The sequence below is a fragment of the Gallus gallus genome, chromosome 1 (genome assembly GCF_016699485.2).
Source record: "Gallus gallus isolate bGalGal1 chromosome 1, bGalGal1.mat.broiler.GRCg7b, whole genome shotgun sequence".
In the NCBI taxonomy this organism is placed as follows: domain Eukaryota; kingdom Metazoa; phylum Chordata; class Aves; order Galliformes; family Phasianidae; genus Gallus; species Gallus gallus.
In genome coordinates, this window is record NC_052532.1 from 53371388 (window position 1) to 53389342 (window position 17955).

At 45.3% G+C, this 17955-nt stretch overlaps 1 protein-coding gene across 2 annotated transcripts; it reads left to right on the plus strand.

Annotated features, from left to right (window-relative positions):
- Positions 1 to 60: 60 nt before the first annotated feature.
- On the plus strand, positions 61 to 17662 carry PRDM4 (PR/SET domain 4). 2 transcript variants are annotated; one of them, XM_004937807.4, is made up of 11 exons: positions 61 to 1158; positions 1343 to 1476; positions 2122 to 2307; positions 4737 to 5537; positions 8563 to 8712; positions 9952 to 10070; positions 10820 to 10905; positions 11620 to 11747; positions 12293 to 12607; positions 14392 to 14560; positions 16493 to 17662. In XM_004937807.4, the coding sequence occupies exons 1-11, from the start codon at positions 1022 to 1024 to the stop codon at positions 16797 to 16799; spliced, it is 2532 nt and encodes an 843-aa protein (XP_004937864.2). In that variant the 5' UTR covers positions 61 to 1021; the 3' UTR covers positions 16800 to 17662. The 2 variants fall into 2 exon arrangements, with proteins under 2 accessions (XP_004937864.2, XP_416301.5); XM_416301.8 differs by having other exon boundaries at positions 61 to 156.
- Positions 17663 to 17955: the final 293 nt, after the last annotated feature.

Here is a 17955-nt window from a genome sequence, read left to right on the forward strand (position 1 = left end):
CCCGCCCATGAGGCGGCGGCGGCGGTTGCGGCCGGGGCAGGCGGCTGCCCGAGGGGCGGCGGCGGGCCGGGGCTGAGGGCCCTGATGCGGCTGCGGCCGCGGCCGCTCCGCCGCCGGGAGAGGCCCCGCCCCGCCGCCGGGCTCCATGTACCCCAGGTGAGCGGCGCTGGGGCTTAGGGGCCTGGGGAGGTGCGCGGGCGGCTCGGGCCTGGCCTGGCCCAGGAGAGGGGAACGGGAGTCCTTCGCTCGGCTCCTCCCGCGGGCCTCGCCCGCCCGGCCGGGATGCCAGCCGTGCAGCCCTGCCCCGCCGGGGGCGGGGGGCTGTGGGACGGAGCGTGGCGCTGGAGCCGGGCTGAAGTGCGACGAACGTTGGTAGCCCTGCGTGCGGGGTCAGAGCCGGGGCCTGCGTGAGCTGCGGGTGTTCTTCCCCGCTTTCAGGCCCGCGGTCCATCACGCTCGCATCGCTGTGCTCGGGCGTGCTGTTTGCTAAGCCCATGGGCGGGCGGCGGTGCCGCGATGGGCAGAGCGAAGGCTCGTGGAGCTGCCCGCGGCTGGAAGCGACGACGGTGACCCGTTGGCATCCCTCGAGGGCTGGTTCGGGCCACTTGTGCGGCATCACACCCCGCGGTGTGCCGTGGTTTGGGTTGTTGGGCGGCCCCTGTCCTACAGCTGTTTGAGTGGCTCAGGAGGTGCAGCCACTCGGCCAGCGGTTGTGTCACCCGTAGTGCCAGTTTTCAACATGGACCATTTCAGAACTAGGCTGTTGAAGCTCTGTAAAATGGCTATTCTGCAGAGGTGGCTCTTGTCACCATGGGCCACGTTTGGACTGATGGTGAATTGGGGATTTTGTGTCCATTACCGATTTTAAGCCATCTTTCCCCCTCCCCTCACCTGGTTTTAATCTTCAGATGTGGAGTACAGACGTAATGAAATACAAATTGGGTGATGTTGTCCAAGTAATTGTGACATTCAGCTTGCGGATTGATCTGCAATCACAATACTTTATTCACAGTGGCTTCGAATGGAAGAAATGAGACTTTGTATTCTGGATAGAAAGCAAAGCACTGTGCTCAGATTTGTCTTTTTGATCTGGCTTTCTACTGTCGGTCATTGCTGTCAAGTGAGATTAGTATATCTTGGCCATGGCATCATCACAGTGTGAGTGGCTGATGTACTTTACGCTTTGCTTTCTAAGATGGACTTTAATTGTGTCAGTACCTAATTTTGAGTTTGTGTTTGTTCCACACGATGCCTTTTTCCACACAATGCAGTCAGTACTCAGGAATGCTCTTGTTTCTGTTTCTCTTCTTTTGACCTCCGCTCTCTGCTCCCTGCCCTCTAGAATGAATGAAATGAACCTGAGTCCTGTAGGGATGGACCAGCTGACCTCATCCTCCGTCAGCAATGCCCTGCCTGTCTCAGGGAGTCACCTGGGATTGGCAGCATCACCCTCTCACAACGCCATACCGGCACCAGGTAACGGGAGAAGCTCCCATTAAGGGTATTGCAGCTGATGCTCTCCATTTTATTGTCTTGTGAAAGTTCATAACTGGGTAGCAGTGCTTGCCTTGATAGCAAGCCATGTCTTTTGCAGGTAATTAGGAGGTATAGAACTGTGGAAAGATAGACCATTAGCTGGTTGTTTATGTGGGAGGAAAAAAGGGATGTGTGCTTACTAGGCTTATGCCCTGATGGGGATCTCATTTAGTTCCAGTGGGGTTTCTTATATTGTGGATGGGTGCGTGGCTGCAGAGTCCTTTGAAATATGACCTTTCACTGAAAATCTGCCTCTGTTTCAGTCCATCTTTACTCAGGTGAAAATAATGATCTTTCATCCATAAAGCAAAACTGTTTTCCTAGGTGTTCTTTCTGCACAGACAGAAGTCCATTGCAGTTGCAAAGTAGATTCAGATCCTACCTAATGTGTGATCTAGCCACGTGCAGACATATCTCTCAGTGCTGTGATAACTGTGATCCTTTCTTTGAAGGCTGTCATCTTATGCTGACAGCATCATGTTTTACTTCTACAGTGAGCTGAGGAATTAGTAACCTCTTTGTTAGCTTGTTCGTCCATAAGCTCCAGTAGCCCATTTAAATTCAGTGGAACATTTTCTTTCACAGGTTTGCCTGTTGCAATTCCAAACTTGGGCCCCTCCTTGAGTTCCTTGCCCTCTGCTCTGTCTCTGATGCTCCCAATGGGTATTGGGGATCGAGGAGTGATGTGTGGTATACCAGAGAGAAACTACACCCTACCTCCACCGCCATACCCTCACCTGGAGAGCAGCTACTTCAGACACATTCTACCTGGTGAGTGGTCTGCTGCTGATGGATGAGAGCAAAGAGAAATTGTTTTAACAGCCCCTTGGTTTCTGTTCTGAAGCAACTGAAACATTTTGCAGAACTTAAGTTTTCGTGTGGTCTGATGTGTCGTTTACAGACCTTCACTTTCAGATCTCTGTTGTTGTATGTGTATATATGTATTTGAAGAGAATTGTAGGAGATAAGCAACTTAAACTTACCTATAGATATTAGATATAGATATTAGGAGGAGGTTTTTCACGCAGAGGATGGTGACACACTGGAACAGGCTGCCCAAGGACGTTGTGGATGTCTCACCTCTGGAGGCATTCAAGGCCAGGCTGCATGTGGCTCTGAGCAGCCTGGTCTGGTGGTTGGCGACCCTGCTTACAGCAGGGGGGTTGAAACTAGGTGATCATTGAGGTCCTTTTCAACCCAGGCCATTCTATAATTCTAAACAGAACCTCTTGCTGCTCCTGCTTTAAGATCAACAGAATGCAAGGAATGCCTCATTTTGATGTCAAATATCTTGGTGGAGCTTGAAAACTGCTGCTGTCTTGTTGTTGTTGCTGTTGTTTTGTAGTCTGAAGTAGCACTTGGTATGTGACTAAAATGGTTATGGTACTTCAGTGCTCAAAAGGAGCAAGCCAACAGCTAAGGAGTATGGTCTGTTTCCCCCCCCCCCTTTTAGTCCATGGTGTAGTTGTTCTTCATTTTTGTTCAGGGTTGGTTGCCAAAAGTATTGCTATCCATCTTGAATCCCTATTAGCATGCCTATTAGAGTAAAAATGTAGGATTTTACGTGTTACTATAGCAAGACATAGAAATCTGAGCTGTAAATGTAGACCTTGTTTTGTTTTGTAGCTAAGATTGACAGGGTGGAAGGGTTAGATAAACTTCAAGGTCACCCTGTGAGTGTTGTTGGTTCAGCCTGGATGAGGAAAAGAAATACAGCAGCCCAGATCTCGTCCAGCTACCTGACAACTCACGTCTGGATTTGCCAGCTGCTTACCAGTAACCTTCCTTACTGCATTTACATGCCTGCCATTTTGTGGGCAAAGAGTAGAGGAGAAGGCAGTGCATCTGAGGGCCAGAGGTATTTGTCATCCTTCTGAGCTGGAATAATTCATGCAGAAATGTGTTCTGTTGGTTTTTTTGTTGTTTTTTTTTTTAGCTTTTATTTTTTTTTCTAGTCTACTTGATGTTTAGTCTGATGTTTTGTAGAGCTCTTCTGTCAGTCATCTTACTGCCTTCAAGAATCCTCCTTGCTCAGGCAATAGGTCAGCGTCACTTGTAGAAATGTTTGGTGCAGCTGATCAAATTAACCATCCATTTACTACTGATTTCTTCACTTAGCCATTTTTGGGGAGTTGTGTTGCAGAAAGAGTAACCATAATTGCATGCTTACAATACTGGACTTGTTGGAATGGAAAATTTTTACAGAACAAATGGCTCATAGGGTTCAAGGCTAAAAGGAAGCATGCTGACTCTGATCCTGCAGAATCTGCAAAATCTTTCTCTGTCTACACTGGAGGCACTGTTTACTTGATTGTGCCAATGAATTTCCTCCAAAGATTTTTCAGCTTTGATTAACAAAGAAGTTGATACTATGTAAATATAGTAAACATAGTAATTTCTTTAGTGTTTCTTCATATCTTAAGTATGGAGGTTATTTGATGTTGAGGAGCTTTCCAGGACTACTAGAAAAGATGTTAGAGTTTCTAATTTAAATCTAACCAGTCTATTGTTTATAAGGAGAAACAGCATATTTCCTTTCTAAGGAAAGAGAGCAGGTGATGCAAGATACCTCTGAGAGACATCAGTCCTTCAGAAATGCAGTTGAAGAGCTCTGAGATGGACAGAGGTGTCATTTAGTTGTAGAGGAACGAAGTAGTTATTGTTACAGCTTAAATACCCCAGTTGAAAGAGAAATCTTGGAGAACTGTTTCTACTTCCATCAAAGGCAAACCAGGGTTTAATCAAATATAAGATTCCACTAGAAATCCTTCATTGCTTCTGGGCTGGTTCTTAAGAATGAAAAATTATGCCTAAAATGTGAATAGCCTTTTCTGCTTCGATCCGCGTACTCAGGAGGCTAGACTAAATACTGCCAGAAGCATGGCTCTTTGATAGATAGCTAAGAGACAAATCACTAGAGTGTAACAGATAACCAGAGGCTTACTCTGTTGGATGGAAGCTCTGTTTTTTTTGTTGTCAAAAGATACTCTGGCACGGGGTGTCAGGTTAGCGTATGTTTGTGAGGCAGGTTTTTAACTGGGCATAATATAAAGAGTGTGTCTCCTCATTGGCAGGAGCTGAGCCAGAGCACACTGGGTAGGGATTTAGGTCTTAATATAGTACACTGCAATGATTGGGTTTTTTGCTTAAGATTTGAAAACTGATGACATCTCATCTCTTCTCCCTTTTCTTTCTACCAGGTATCTTATCTTACTTGGCTGACAGACCTCCGCCTCAGTACATCCATCCCAACACTATAAATGTTGATAGCAATCCAGCATTGTCAGTACCCAGCAATCCCTCAGCCCTAGACCCCTACCAGCCCAGCGGAACTGTGGGGCTGGAACCAGGGATTGTGCCCATGGACTCCCGCACAGTCAATGCACATGGTGCTCAAAACATGCATCCTAGTGACAGCCACGAGGTAGCTCTGGACAGTACAATCACTATGGAGAGCGTTTCAAGGGTAACCAGCCCCATCTCCACAGATGGGATGACAGAGGAGCTTACAATGGACGACGTAGCTGGGGATCATTCGCAGATCCCAAATGGCTCCCGGAGCCATGAACCTTTGGCCGTAGACACGGTGGGAAGTAACTTGACTCCAGACTCAGTGGGGCATGGTGGTGTCATCCCCATTCACAGTAGCACTTTGGAACTCCCCGTCCCTGTCGTCATGGAGCCCGACCACATCGCTGGGCGGGTGGCAGGGATGTCAGCCAGCACACTAAATGACTCCATTCACACCGTGGCCATGAGCACCAACTCTGTGAGCGTGGCACTCTCTACCTCACACAACCTCGCTTCTCTGGACTCGGTAGCCTTGCACGAAGTGGGCCTCAGCCTTGAGCCAGTGGCGGTGTCTTCCATAAATCAGGAAGTAGCCATGGGGCCAGGTCATGTGGATGTGTCCGCAGACAATCTTGCCTTCGTACCGTCCTCTCTGCAAATGGAAGACTCCAATTCGAACAAGGAGAACATGGCAACCTTGTTTACCATATGTGAGTGTGCATTTGCTGCTTTCTTTGGGTGGGAGTTGTTTTGTAGCTGTTGTTAGGAGGGATAACGTAACTCCTGTTGTCAGTCTTATGGATTTCTGGTGAAAGAAACATAGCTATTTAACAAGTCCTCAGAAATTGGAATATTGACAGTAGTAGATTAACCTCCAACTGGTAGACACAGTAGAGTGTTTTAGCATTGTTCTCTTTGTGTCACTTTCCCATGCTGCCTTGAGGTTGGAAGCTTAGCTCTTTACGATCATGCCTTTTGTGGGTATGCTGATGCTGTCCTTTGCAAATGATACTCTTGTTTCTCAAAGTCACATCACAAATGACTCATTTTTCTCTACTTAAAGAAGAAAACCAACAATACAAGCTGTGCATTTCACCAAGTGCTGTAGCTGTTGAGTTTGATGTTGTGTCATTTCGTAAAATTGTTATTAAACTTTGAACAGTCACTGTGGAAATGTTCTCAACAGGATCTATTGGAAAAAAGGAGCAGGAAGAGGGAGGGAAGTTTTAAATATTTCTAATTATTTTCATCAAAGGACTTCAGTACATAGGTTAGTTGATCTCTTAGGAAAGGAGGAGCAATGGACATTGCACTCTCTTAATCCTCTCATAGTTAAAGGAGTTGTGTTTGAAGGGAGCCTATAAAGAGGAAGGGAGTAAACTCTTTGAAAGGGTAGATAACAGCAGGACAAGGGGGATCAGTTTTAAGTTGAAGGAGGGAAGATTTAGGTTGGATGTTAGGGGGAAGTTCTTTACCAGGAGAGTGGTGAGGTGCTGGCACAGGCTGCCCAGGGAGGTCGTGGATGCCCCATCCTTGGAGGTGTTCAAGGCCAGGTTGGATGGGGCCCTGGGCAACCTGGTCTAGTAAATGGGGAGGTTGGTGGCCCTGCCTGGCAGGGGAGTTGGAGATTCATGATCCTTGAGGTCCCTTCCAACCCAGGCCACTCTGTGATTCTGTGATTCTCATTCATGGGGATGGAGATTTGAACTTCTACCTGCAACATATGTGGCTTCCTGCCCCTGAAGTGGAAGGCCAGCTGCGTTTGTGTTCAGTTCTGTCAGCTGTGGTAGCATTGCTGACCACCACTCTTGCACGTGAACTGGACTTGCAGCTGCTTGTCTTCTGACAAGATTTGCTTGTGGAAATTTCTAAGGAATTGAAAGAAATAGTGCCTGATCAGCAATGGGAGAGGTGCAGTTTAATGAGTGGTCTCCCGAGTCCAGTCAGGCACTTGAATTAAATTTTTTGTTCATTGTAATAAGCTCTAACTTAAAATCAGATGGCTTTAGACTGTGATAAAGCTGCAACTCCTAGCTGAGTTTTGCCATTGATGCGCTCAGGATTTCCCACTAACATCTTTTGCCTGTTGAAGATAAAATGATCAAAATGCTATCATACACAACATGCTCGTGATGAAGTCACTTATTTACACTGCTGAGAATCTGGTTATCACTCATGAGACCTAAGCTGTTTCCCAGCTGGTGTTCCTCATTGGTAGGATGTTACAATGGCTACTGAGTGCCATGTGATTTCACATGATTTGAAATACAGTCTTTGGCTTGGGAAGGTTTGCATTGTAACTTGTTCTTTTATAGCTTTTCCTAAATAAAACATGGCTTTGTGTCCAGGCAAGTGACAGTAAGGAAGAAGAGTTGTATTAGAACCTCCTGATGGCTTTTCATCACTGAGAAGGCAGAAATCAGAAAACTTTTCACACTGTTCCTAAGCAGGAAGAAAAAGGTGTGCATTTGCTGCGGTCCTAACTGAAATGTGAAATGAAGGACTTCTTTAAAACCACTGGTGCATGGTAGGCAAGGCTTAAAAACTGGTATTACAAATAGTATTTCTTGTTACGTGGCTCAGGTAGCTGCTGTACTCTTACATGTCATCTGCATACATGAAGCAATTCTGTATAAGCTCTACTTGAGCTTATACATCTGAGTGCCTTCCTAGCTGTAACTGTATAGTTGCTCAAACTGTACTTTGTACAGAATCAGATTCTGGTATGCTAACATCTCTCTCCAAACACCTCTTCTAAAGACCTAATAATGGATCTGTTGTTTATGTGTACTGAAGACTACTTCTGTGATAAGGTATTTTAAACTGGACTTGGGCTGTCAAGGGGCTGAAGAAGGTCTCTGTGGAGCTTTGGCTTTATCAGCTGAGCATCTTTATTTAGAAGATAAATGATTTATCAGGAGTGTGTTTACTGATGTTGCTCCATTCGTTGGAGAATTGAAGTGACATCCTTTTTTGAGCTGAGAGCATTTTATGATATGCTTTTTTCCTGAAGTTACTGCACTAAGGACTTTCAGTGCTTTGCTTTTTGGCATTACATGTGCCAAATGATGGACTGGGAAGGGGCTGATGCTCGCTCTTCTTGGACACTTAATTTGTTCCACTCAGTAGCATCTTGTAGAGGTGTACTCTATGAGTGTATTGCAGCGGGTCCTTCAAAAGAAACAGTGCACTGTCTGAATTTAAACAGAAATAAGGGGGTTTGTGGGTTCAATTCAGAAAAACTGGAGGGAGAAAACCTTACTGTCCCTCTACATGAATATCCTTGAGGTTCTGCATGTCATAAAATTATTGTGCTCCTGGTAAACTCAAAAACCATGCTCAGTTAGGAAGCTTATGGCTTGGCTTCTCCTACCTTCCATTAAAGGTTATGTCACTTGGGATCGGAGCGAACGCGGCTCTCCTCCCATGAGCCTTACTGCCAGCTCTGGGGAAAACACCCTCAGTTTTGCTGTAGTTTGGTGAAGAGGGAGGCAGGTGGGGATCTGCATGTTTGATCTGAATTTGATGGGAACAGTGATATGTATGTTGGTGCCAACCTGACCGTAATAAAATTGCACATAGTGTTCTGAGTGAAAGCTCCCAAAGCTGCTGTGTTAAACGAGGTAGAAGCAGCCTTTGGCAGAAGCTGATCTATAACATATTGATAGGGAGCTGGTTGCAGTTCAGGGGCTGTTGGATCTTTTTAATGCCTGTGGTCCTTTCCTCTCTATGCAGGGTGCACGCTGTGTGACAAGGCATATCCATCAGACTGCCCTGACCATGGACCTGTCACCTTTGTCCCGGACACCCCAATAGAGAGCCGAGCCAGGCTTTCTCTCCCTAAGCAGCTTGTCCTACGGCAGTCTCTCATGGGAGCTGAAGTGGGTAAGAATCAGATTACTGTGTACTTCTGTGCAGCAGTTTAAAATATGCTCACTGCCTGAAATGCAAAACTGTAGGGATTTTAATGTGGGGAAAAAAAACACTGCAAGAGAGAAGTGGTTCCCTCTTCTATAATCACCCTGGCTTCTGTCTATTGTTTTTGAATGTACAAGAACTTCATGTCCCCTGGTTACTTTTTAGACTTCAGCTAGACTGTAGGGGTGCTGCCACACAGCATTACTGTAACATTTGATAAGGTCAAGTGCAAGCAAGGTATGATGTTTATTTTTATCATGTGCTAAATCTCCTGGGCACAGCTTTGATAAGAAAAAAAAACACAGCAGTTGCGGCCTGGGGGAAGATAACAAGTAGAAATAATGGAAGATATTTCTGCCTGCTTGTTTATCAGCTTGGTTTGCTACCTGTGGGTCTTCTGGATGCTCTCATTGGAGAACTGATCAAGAGTTCCTCTTTTGTTTTTTTTTTCCCCTTCATCCACACTTGGCACGTAGATTGACCTTGTCATTGGATGTGGACCTTGTAACTGTATTACTCACCATTGTCACCTGGAAATCGAAGAATACAGTGCAATACCCTAAGGATCTGAAGGCTAGAGAAGAATGTGATTATTGGCTTGCTTAGTGTTGCTGCTTGTTGAGAGTAGATTACATCTGTTTTTTTTTCAAGCTCCACTAGTTCCCGGTTTATTCCTGAAAGCTGTTCAGTGTATTCATGTAGATCTCTATATATAAATGTTTAATAATAAATAATATACATGCAGGAATCCCTCTGCCCATGACAGAAATACAGCTGCCTCTGGGGAGAAATGCAGAAGCTGCTTAACAATGCCCAGCAACAGTTCTGGAAATTCCTGGGGATTAGGTAGGCGAAATGTAGTTACTGAAACTAGTGTTTTCTGCTTCTGCAGAAAGTGCCATGAGAACTTTGATTGGTACAAGTGGCTAGGATCATAGTTTTGTAGCTTACTAAAAAGTAAATTACTTGCTTTTGGCAAACACCAAGATTTGCAATAGTAACAAAGCAGCTCCCAATAGTGTCATGTGGTGGTGGTGGTTCTTGTCTCTGCATTAGGTGTGCTCTACATGTGAAATAGAAGCTTTGATGGTCTTATGCCTAGATACTACCCTCGGAGCATTATCTCCCAAATCTCCCACCTTTTTGTTAAGCGTTCTTTGTTGTTTAAATCATTGATTTCTGCATACGTTGGTCTTCTACTGATAGGTGTGTGGACACGAGAAACCATTCCTGTAAGGACTTGTTTTGGGCCTCTGATTGGGCAGCAGAGCCATTCTCTGGAGGTGGCTGACTGGACAGACAAAGCAGCTAGTCACATCTGGAAGGTCAGTGGGTGCCCGGCTTGCAGACTGCTGCGTGCCTTTTTCTCTGATGAAAGACACCACATGACACAGCAGCTCTGGCAAGGATGATAATGCACAAACCTGAAACTAATGCAGTTTGATTGCTTAACACTTAGTATCAGCATATCACAGCTCTGTGTCATGTAGTATTCTGGTAATCAGTCCTGACAACAGAGCTTCTTTAATGCCTTTTCTTTTACAGGGCTGCGTGTGGTTTCCCATATTTATGTGAAGTGCCAGCAGAGGTTGTATATTCCTAGGCAGCACTTGTTTGTTTTGTATTGTTGTTTATTGAAAGTTTCCACAGGCGATAAATCATTTGTTGTAGGAAAGCTGCTTCAAAGCTTTCTTTGCCACATCATTTCATATTGAGAAAATAAAATTGATCTTTATAAATAAAGCAGGTATTGTTTGCACAGTGTTATTCACAAGATTGGGCTTGTAAGAAAAACAACCAGATGCATTTCTGCTGGGAGCTGAAGGTGGTGAGTGGGAAAGATGCTGATAAATAATTTTTCTAGTCTCCTGGATAGCAGAGATGTCAAGATTTCTGTGTGAAGGGGAAGTAAGGAATAAAAACAGGGCTGTGGCCTTGACAGCGGCAATAGAGACCTCCTGGCATGCTCTAGGTAAACATATCCTCTCTTAGAGAAAGAAGCTCTTTTACTGTGTTGTTTACTGCGTTTTATCCTAAGACTGCCTTTGTGGTTTTCTATTTTTTTTTCTGATAGATCTATCACAGTGGTGTCCTGGAGTTCTGCATCATTACAACTGATGAAACTGAATGTAATTGGATGATGTTTGTACGCAAAGCCAGGTGAGAACCATCTATACCATGCTAAGTGTCTTGGAATCTGGGCTTATAGGAGGCCGTGCTGGAGATCACACAGTCTGTCATGCTGACTGCCCAGATAGGTCATGAACTCAGGATCAAGGGACCTGCAGAAAGCATCTAGGGATCTTGGACTGAGTGAAGAACAGTGAAACAAAGTACCCAACAGAGAATGTTCTGGGGAAGCCAATACACATGCTGTAGTAAAACCTCATTCTAATGCTTTAAACCAGTTTTTTTTTAATATTAGTTTGCTGTGTATTAGCTTGTATTAGTCTTCCCTTTGTTCCATTCCTTTTGGATATATTTATGAAGACAGTGTTGATTGATTTATTTTCATGGAATCATAGAGTGACTTGGGTTGGAAGGGACCTTAAAGTCCATCCAATTCCAACCCCCTACTGTGGGCAGAGTTGCTACCCACCAGATCAGGCTGCCCAGGGCTCCATCCAGCCTGACCTGGAACACCTCCTAGGGATGGCTCCCTTCTTTAAGCAACCTGTTCCAGTTCTTCACCACTCTCTGAATAAATAATTTCCTCCTAATGTCTTACCTACAAATGACTGAAGTGACAGACTTTTTTAATGTGCTGGCAAGCACTGAGGTTCCCTCATTACTTATATATAGGAATTTCCTTTTTTCTTTTTTTTTTGAGTATCCCTGGAGCACTTTTTTTCATAACTCTCCATATTGCTGTAGGAACCGGGAAGAACAGAATCTGGTGGCTTATCCTCACGATGGAAAAATTTACTTTTGCACTTCTCGGGACATCCCACCTGAGCACGAGCTTTTCTTTTATTACAGTCGGGACTACGCACGACAGCTTGGTAAGTAAGCACTCACCTTCATTGGTTTTGCAGGGACTACCCAGCATGAATTCCTTTTAGTGTCACCTCTGGGTACTCTGACTTGGGAGTGCTTAATGTTCCTTGTCAGTGATGCACATCATAGTTTCCATTTCATTACAAAGGAAGTGCCATCTCTTAAAAGAATTAATTATCTAATTCCACTGATCAGGAGCACAAGATTGGAGCTTTGCAGAAAATGGGCTGATTTTTTTTTTTTTTTTAATACTGTTCATCTATCTGATGTTAAGAGAGTCTTGTTCACTGAAAGGTGTTCCCGCTCTCCCCCACCTTTGGTTGTGTTAATTTAGACTTAGTGGTGCTCCCAGCCATCCAAAGCTTACCCCCTAGAGCAGTGGAAATGGTCTATATGGAAAGAGCTGGAAAGCAAACGTCGGAGCTGAAGGGAGCCAGAGCGAAACTCTCTTCAGCTGGTTTTACTACCATAAGGTGTTAATGTGGATCATGGTTGTTGTCCGGTTAGGCCTTGCTGTGCCTCACTAAAAGCGATGTTTTTGTGCCCAAAGGTGTCCCCGAACATCCAGACGTGCACATCTGCCACTGTGGAAAGGAATGTGCTTCCTATGCGGACTTCAAGGCCCATTTGAGCAGCCATATTCACAGCCACCTCCCCAGCCAGGGCCACAGCAGCAGCCACGGGCCAGGCCATGGCAAGGAAAGGAAATGGAAGTGCTCCATGTGCCCCCAGGCTTTCATCTCCCCTTCCAAGCTCCACGTCCACTTCATGGGGCACATGGGCATGAAGCCACACAAGTGCGATTTCTGTAGCAAAGCTTTCAGTGATCCTAGCAACTTACGCACGCACCTCAAGATACACACAGGTGAGGGCTGGGGACTTCATGGGTATCCTCTGAAGGGGAAACGCTGAGGCGGGGCCTGTTCTCTGATCCCTGGGCCAGCTCACAGGGTATAGCTCATGTCTGTAAAGCCGAGCTCTTGCCCCCTTTCTAAGATTAGCAGCATCCTGAGTGTTGGTAGGAATGATCTCTGGTCTGTGCTGAGCCCAGCTAATGGCCAGGCATCAACTAAGAGTGCTGACCGGTGTGGGATAGGACTGAGATGGATTCAGTGCTTATAGGACAGTATTTAGCCCTGTGTTTTGCCTGATTGTGCCATGCTTAAAAGAGCATTTGATGAGCTGCAGTACATTACAGTTGGGAAGAACTGTGAGGCTTCATTTGAAAGACAGAAACCCCTTGTTCCCTCACAGCAGCTCTGCTGTTGGCAGCTATGATAGAACAAGTGTTCCCTTCTGCTTATGAGGAAAAATCCAACTGGGTTTAAGAGCTTGTAATGTGAACAGTTGCCCACTTAAATGTGGGGATGAAATGTTTCCCCTCATTTTTACTCAATTTTCATCTGAAGATGAGATTTCACAAGACTAAAATCAGTGACTATGGAGTCAGACTGAAGTGGATAAGACTCAGCTCTTTCACTCATCAAAACTCACCAAGTCTGAACGTGCTGATGGCCTCTGTGTGCATTTGGGTGTCACTAGGGCCTTTGGAGATAAAGGAAGAATTAATTGCCAGAAGATTGGTGAGTGAAAAAAGAGAAAAATAAAAAGGGAGATTTTTCAGCTCTGTAGGAAGATGACAGGGAGTAAGAAAGTGTATTTAGCTCAGGGTGAGGAGATGGGGGAGGATGTAGGTAAGTACAGTCCAGCAAGAGGTAGTGTGGATATTCTTGCCTGTTTTTTCAGTACAGTTGAAATAGCAAGTGGAAATCAAGGAGTGCAAATCACGAAGCTGGAGGGGGGAGTAAAACTCTTTGAGCTCAGTGCACTTGAATCAAGCATAGGAAGCTATAGGCTTGGTGGTGAACAGATGGAGTGGAAGTATCGTGTGTGTGATCACAGAACGCTCACTGGGATAGGGACAAACTTGGTGAGCTTTGTACATGGGTGTTATATGAGAGCTAGCTCTCTCTTTTTTTTCTTCAGACAGAATGAGGTGCATCAAATGCATGTGTTTGGGCTCGAGTAAGGTACCAGATACAGTTCCTGTGGGGGATTACAGGAGAAGGGAGTGTACTAACGTGCAGTAACTAGGTGGTTGCTATTAAAAAGGAGATAGCATTATTTTTACTCAAGAATTTACCTTGGATAACCCTCATCTTCTTTGCTGGAAGATTTCCTACTATATTGGTGATGCTTTAATGCCTAAACCAGGGAGGTGGGGTTGGTGTATACATGCAGTGGAAAGAGAGTCCTGCAGGAAAGACTGAATGGCTGCAAGCACTACAAGAACAGGATTATGGTAATTAGAAGGGACCAAGTGTAGTGCCCCACACCACACGAAGGGTTCAGTGCTTGGAAACAGTAGCATGAAGTGCATTTTTTTGACTTGGGGTAGGAGGTGAAATGCTTTGGGAATGAAGAAGTGAAGTCAGGTGCCTATTTTGCAAATAGAGATAATAAATAGAGACTGTAAGTGGTGAGGTCTTTATGCACAGTCTGAAAGAACTGCAGGAGGGAAAGTAAGCCCCGTTCACAAAGAATCTGCCTTTCTTCAGGATAAAACTTCTATTTTTCAGGAGTGGTCGGGGTTGTTTGCTTACTGTTCTTGTTGCCATGCTGACTGTGGGTATACGTATGTAATTGTAGGTCAGAAGAATTATCGGTGTACCCTCTGTGACAAATCGTTCACCCAGAAGGCTCACTTGGAGTCACACATGGTCATCCACACCGGGGAGAAGAATCTGAAGTGTGATTACTGTGAAAAGCTGTTCATGCGGAGGCAGGACCTCAAGCAGCACGTACTTACCCACACACAGTAAGTGAGCTCTGGGGATGTGCCGGGCTGCAGTCAGTAATGAAGCTTAATGGCCTGAGAATTCAATGTGCAAATACTTCGGTCTAGGGAGCACAGGCTCACCTTCTAAAATAAGGGAGAAATCAGTCTGGACAAATGCCATGTTACTGGTCTGCTGCTGCTGTTAAGACTATTCTGGTGTTTACTTGCAATTTTTTAATGACAGAGGAAATTCCAGGCATGCATCCTGTCTTGTGAAATAGCATTCTGGAGCGCTCATCACTACAGCTGATTTATGTTCAGTTCTCTGCTGAGAACTGTTTCCAAGTGGCCAGCAGGGACAGGGAAGTGACTGTCCCTCTCTACTCTGCTCTTGTGAGGCTGCAGCTGGAGTACTGTGTCCAGGTCTGGGGCCCCCAGTACAAGAAAAACAGAGTGCTGTTGGAGAGGGTCCAGAGGAGGGCCACAAAGAAGGAGCACCTTCCCTACAAAGACAGGCTGAGGGAGCTGGGCTTGTTCAGCCTGGAGAAAAGAAGGCCAAGGGTTGACCTAATTGCAGCCTTCCAGTACCTAAAGGGAGCCTATAAACAGGAGGGGAGTCAACTCTTTGAAAGGGTAGATAACAGCAGTACAAGGGGAAACAGTTTTAAGTTGAGAGAGGGAAGATTTAGGTTGGATGTCAGGGGGAATTTCTTTTCTTCACTATGAGAATGGTAAGGTGCTGGAACAGGCTGCCCAGAGAGGTTGTAGATGCCCTGTCCCTGGAGGTGTTCAAGGCCAGGTTGGATGCAGCCCTGGACAGCCTGGTCTAGTATTAAATGGGGAGGTTGGTGGCCCTGCCTGTGGCAGGGGGGTTGGAGATTCGTGATCCTTGAGGTCCCTTCCAACCCAGGCCATTCGGTGATTCAGGTCACAACACGAGTCCTTAATACTGTCATTTTTATGTTTTAGTTAATTCTCTGATTCAGTTTACACCTGGGGAGTGCATCTGTTTCTCTCCACCCACCATTTACCCCCTTAGCTCTCATTCATGCACTTGTCTCTTCTGTGCAGGGAGATGCCACCCCCAGGCACTCCATTTTTCTGGAGGTCTCACCCAGTCCTTCAGCCCTGCCAGGCTGCATCTTTCTCTTTGCTCTGCGAATTTTCTCCATCCTGTTTGGAATTACTCCCAGTCCTGAGTCCCTCCCTTAAAGGCTGCTTGCCCAAATCTAATCCCTCTGCTTGTTTCATTTTCAGCATCTGGTTCTTGTATGCACTTGGAATCAGATTGCTGCTGCTTTCCTGCTGCCTAGGAGACAGCATAGTGCCTGCAAGCATGAGAGAGACGAAGAGATTTGCTTTTCTTGTTCTTACAGCCAGAGCTAGGAGCACTACTGGTGGGAGGCATTTTGCACAGTCATGTGCAATTTGACTGTTGCAGTCTGGAAAGCCTCAGCTTAGTATTTACATCTGAGGTTTGTTAACACTCAGCAGCTTTGTTCTTTTTTTAGTGTTTTTTCTTTCCTTCCCTTTCTGTTTGTGCAGGATGGAAAGAAGGGGAGAAAACCCTTCCACCATGGCAACACCTCTGTCCTGCCAAAACATGGAGCTTAACCAGAGTTTGGTCTCATTTAAAAGCCCAAAAAACTTGCAGAATTCTTTTTTTTCTCTGATTTATCATCAGGAAAGAAGAATGGTTGGTTGCAGGCTAGGAGTTAATCCAAAAAGTTTGACTTTTGCCAGGGGCGGGGGGGAAGCAAAGAAGGGCTGTGTGAACATGCTGCTTTTTGAGAGAAAACAGCATTTACATGTCAGTGTTGTGGTAATGCTGTTATTTCTGCTTCAGATGCATTAGAACCAAGATTTAGGAACAAGACTGATTCTGCCACTTGCACTGTCACCCGCCTCCCTGCTATTCAGTACATCAGCTGCCTTTCTGCAGAAGCAAACTAACTTTTTTTTCTCTTGCAGAGAACGGCAGATCAAGTGCCCCAAGTGTGACAAGCTGTTTCTGAGGACAAATCATCTGAAGAAGCATCTCAACTCACATGAAGGAAAGAGAGACTATGTCTGTGAAAAATGCACCAAGGCTTATCTAACCAAATATCACCTCACTCGCCACTTAAAAATATGTAAAGGCCCCACATCCAGTCTGTCAGCCCCAGAGGAGGAAGAGGAAGATTCTGAGGAGGAACTGATAGACTCGCTGAGGACTGAGGACTGTAGGATTAACAATGGAGTCTACTCAACTGGTGATGCCCTCACTGGACACAAATGAAGAAAAGGGAGAGGGAAATTTTTGTGGATGTTAAAACGGGGGAAGGAAAAAACTACAGACCTCTTCCTTGTCTCCCCAGTCAACGGCGTATGGCAAATGAGGAGTACTCCTTTCGTTCTGGTCTCCCCACTACCACCACTTAATAAACTCTGTAGCCAAAACACTGAATGAGAATGGATCATGCGCTTAAGAGTGAACAGTTGCTAGAAAGGAAATATGAGGAACTGAGATTTTTCACACATGCTGTGCATACTCAGATAACCCACCCAGCGCTAGGATACATAACACACCTTGCATTGTCCTGTGAGGGAAGAGCCACAACCCAGAGATGTAGTTGAGTAATGGCCGTGACCTGTAAGCCATCTTTTCCTTAACTGCCCCAGCACTGACAGCAAGAAAAACAAAAAAGACAAAAAAATGGTGGTAGCAGTTAGTTGTGTTTATCTTTTTAATACCTGCTAACTGAAGGATGTGGTTTGGCACAGAGCAAAGAATGTCAGTGCTCAGGGCTCCTTCTACAGAAAATAATGCTTTGGTTTGGAGGCAGTGGAATCAACAGTTGCAGATAAAGCAATTATCCCACTACAGCGGTGTTCAGAAAACCAAAAATTGGCTATCAGTTATTACCTTCTCTCACTCCACGAGAGCATGTCGTGAAGAGGTAAGGACTGTACAGATCAGTAAGGAAGAAGCTTACAGGTGATCAGACAGCGTTTACAGTATGCCTTTGTGTGCTGTAAGCCTTTTACCACTTAAAAGTGATGGGAGGGTTTGCTGCTAATACTATTTATGGAATGAAAATGTATTTCATTCACTTGTTTTCTTTTTGGAAAAAAAAAATTAAAAATGTGGCTCTTTTCTAATGTTCTTTTTAAATATTTAAGCATTCTGGAAAAAAAAAAAAAAAGCACTTTTTTTCCATCATCTGCCTCTCCCACGCATTCCTGGGACAAGACAGGGGCAGGAATGCCTCCACGAAGAGAGAAGACTAACAACTTGTCTCTAAACCTTGTAGGTTGGTTTTGGGGCTTGTCTGTCTCTGCTGTAAGTGGGAGAGCAGTGAGCTGAGCTCTTCCCTGACAAGGTGCTTGGTTATCCCCGCTAGATTCCTACCCTAAACAGCCTCATCTCAGTTGTACCTCTCCCTTTACATTGT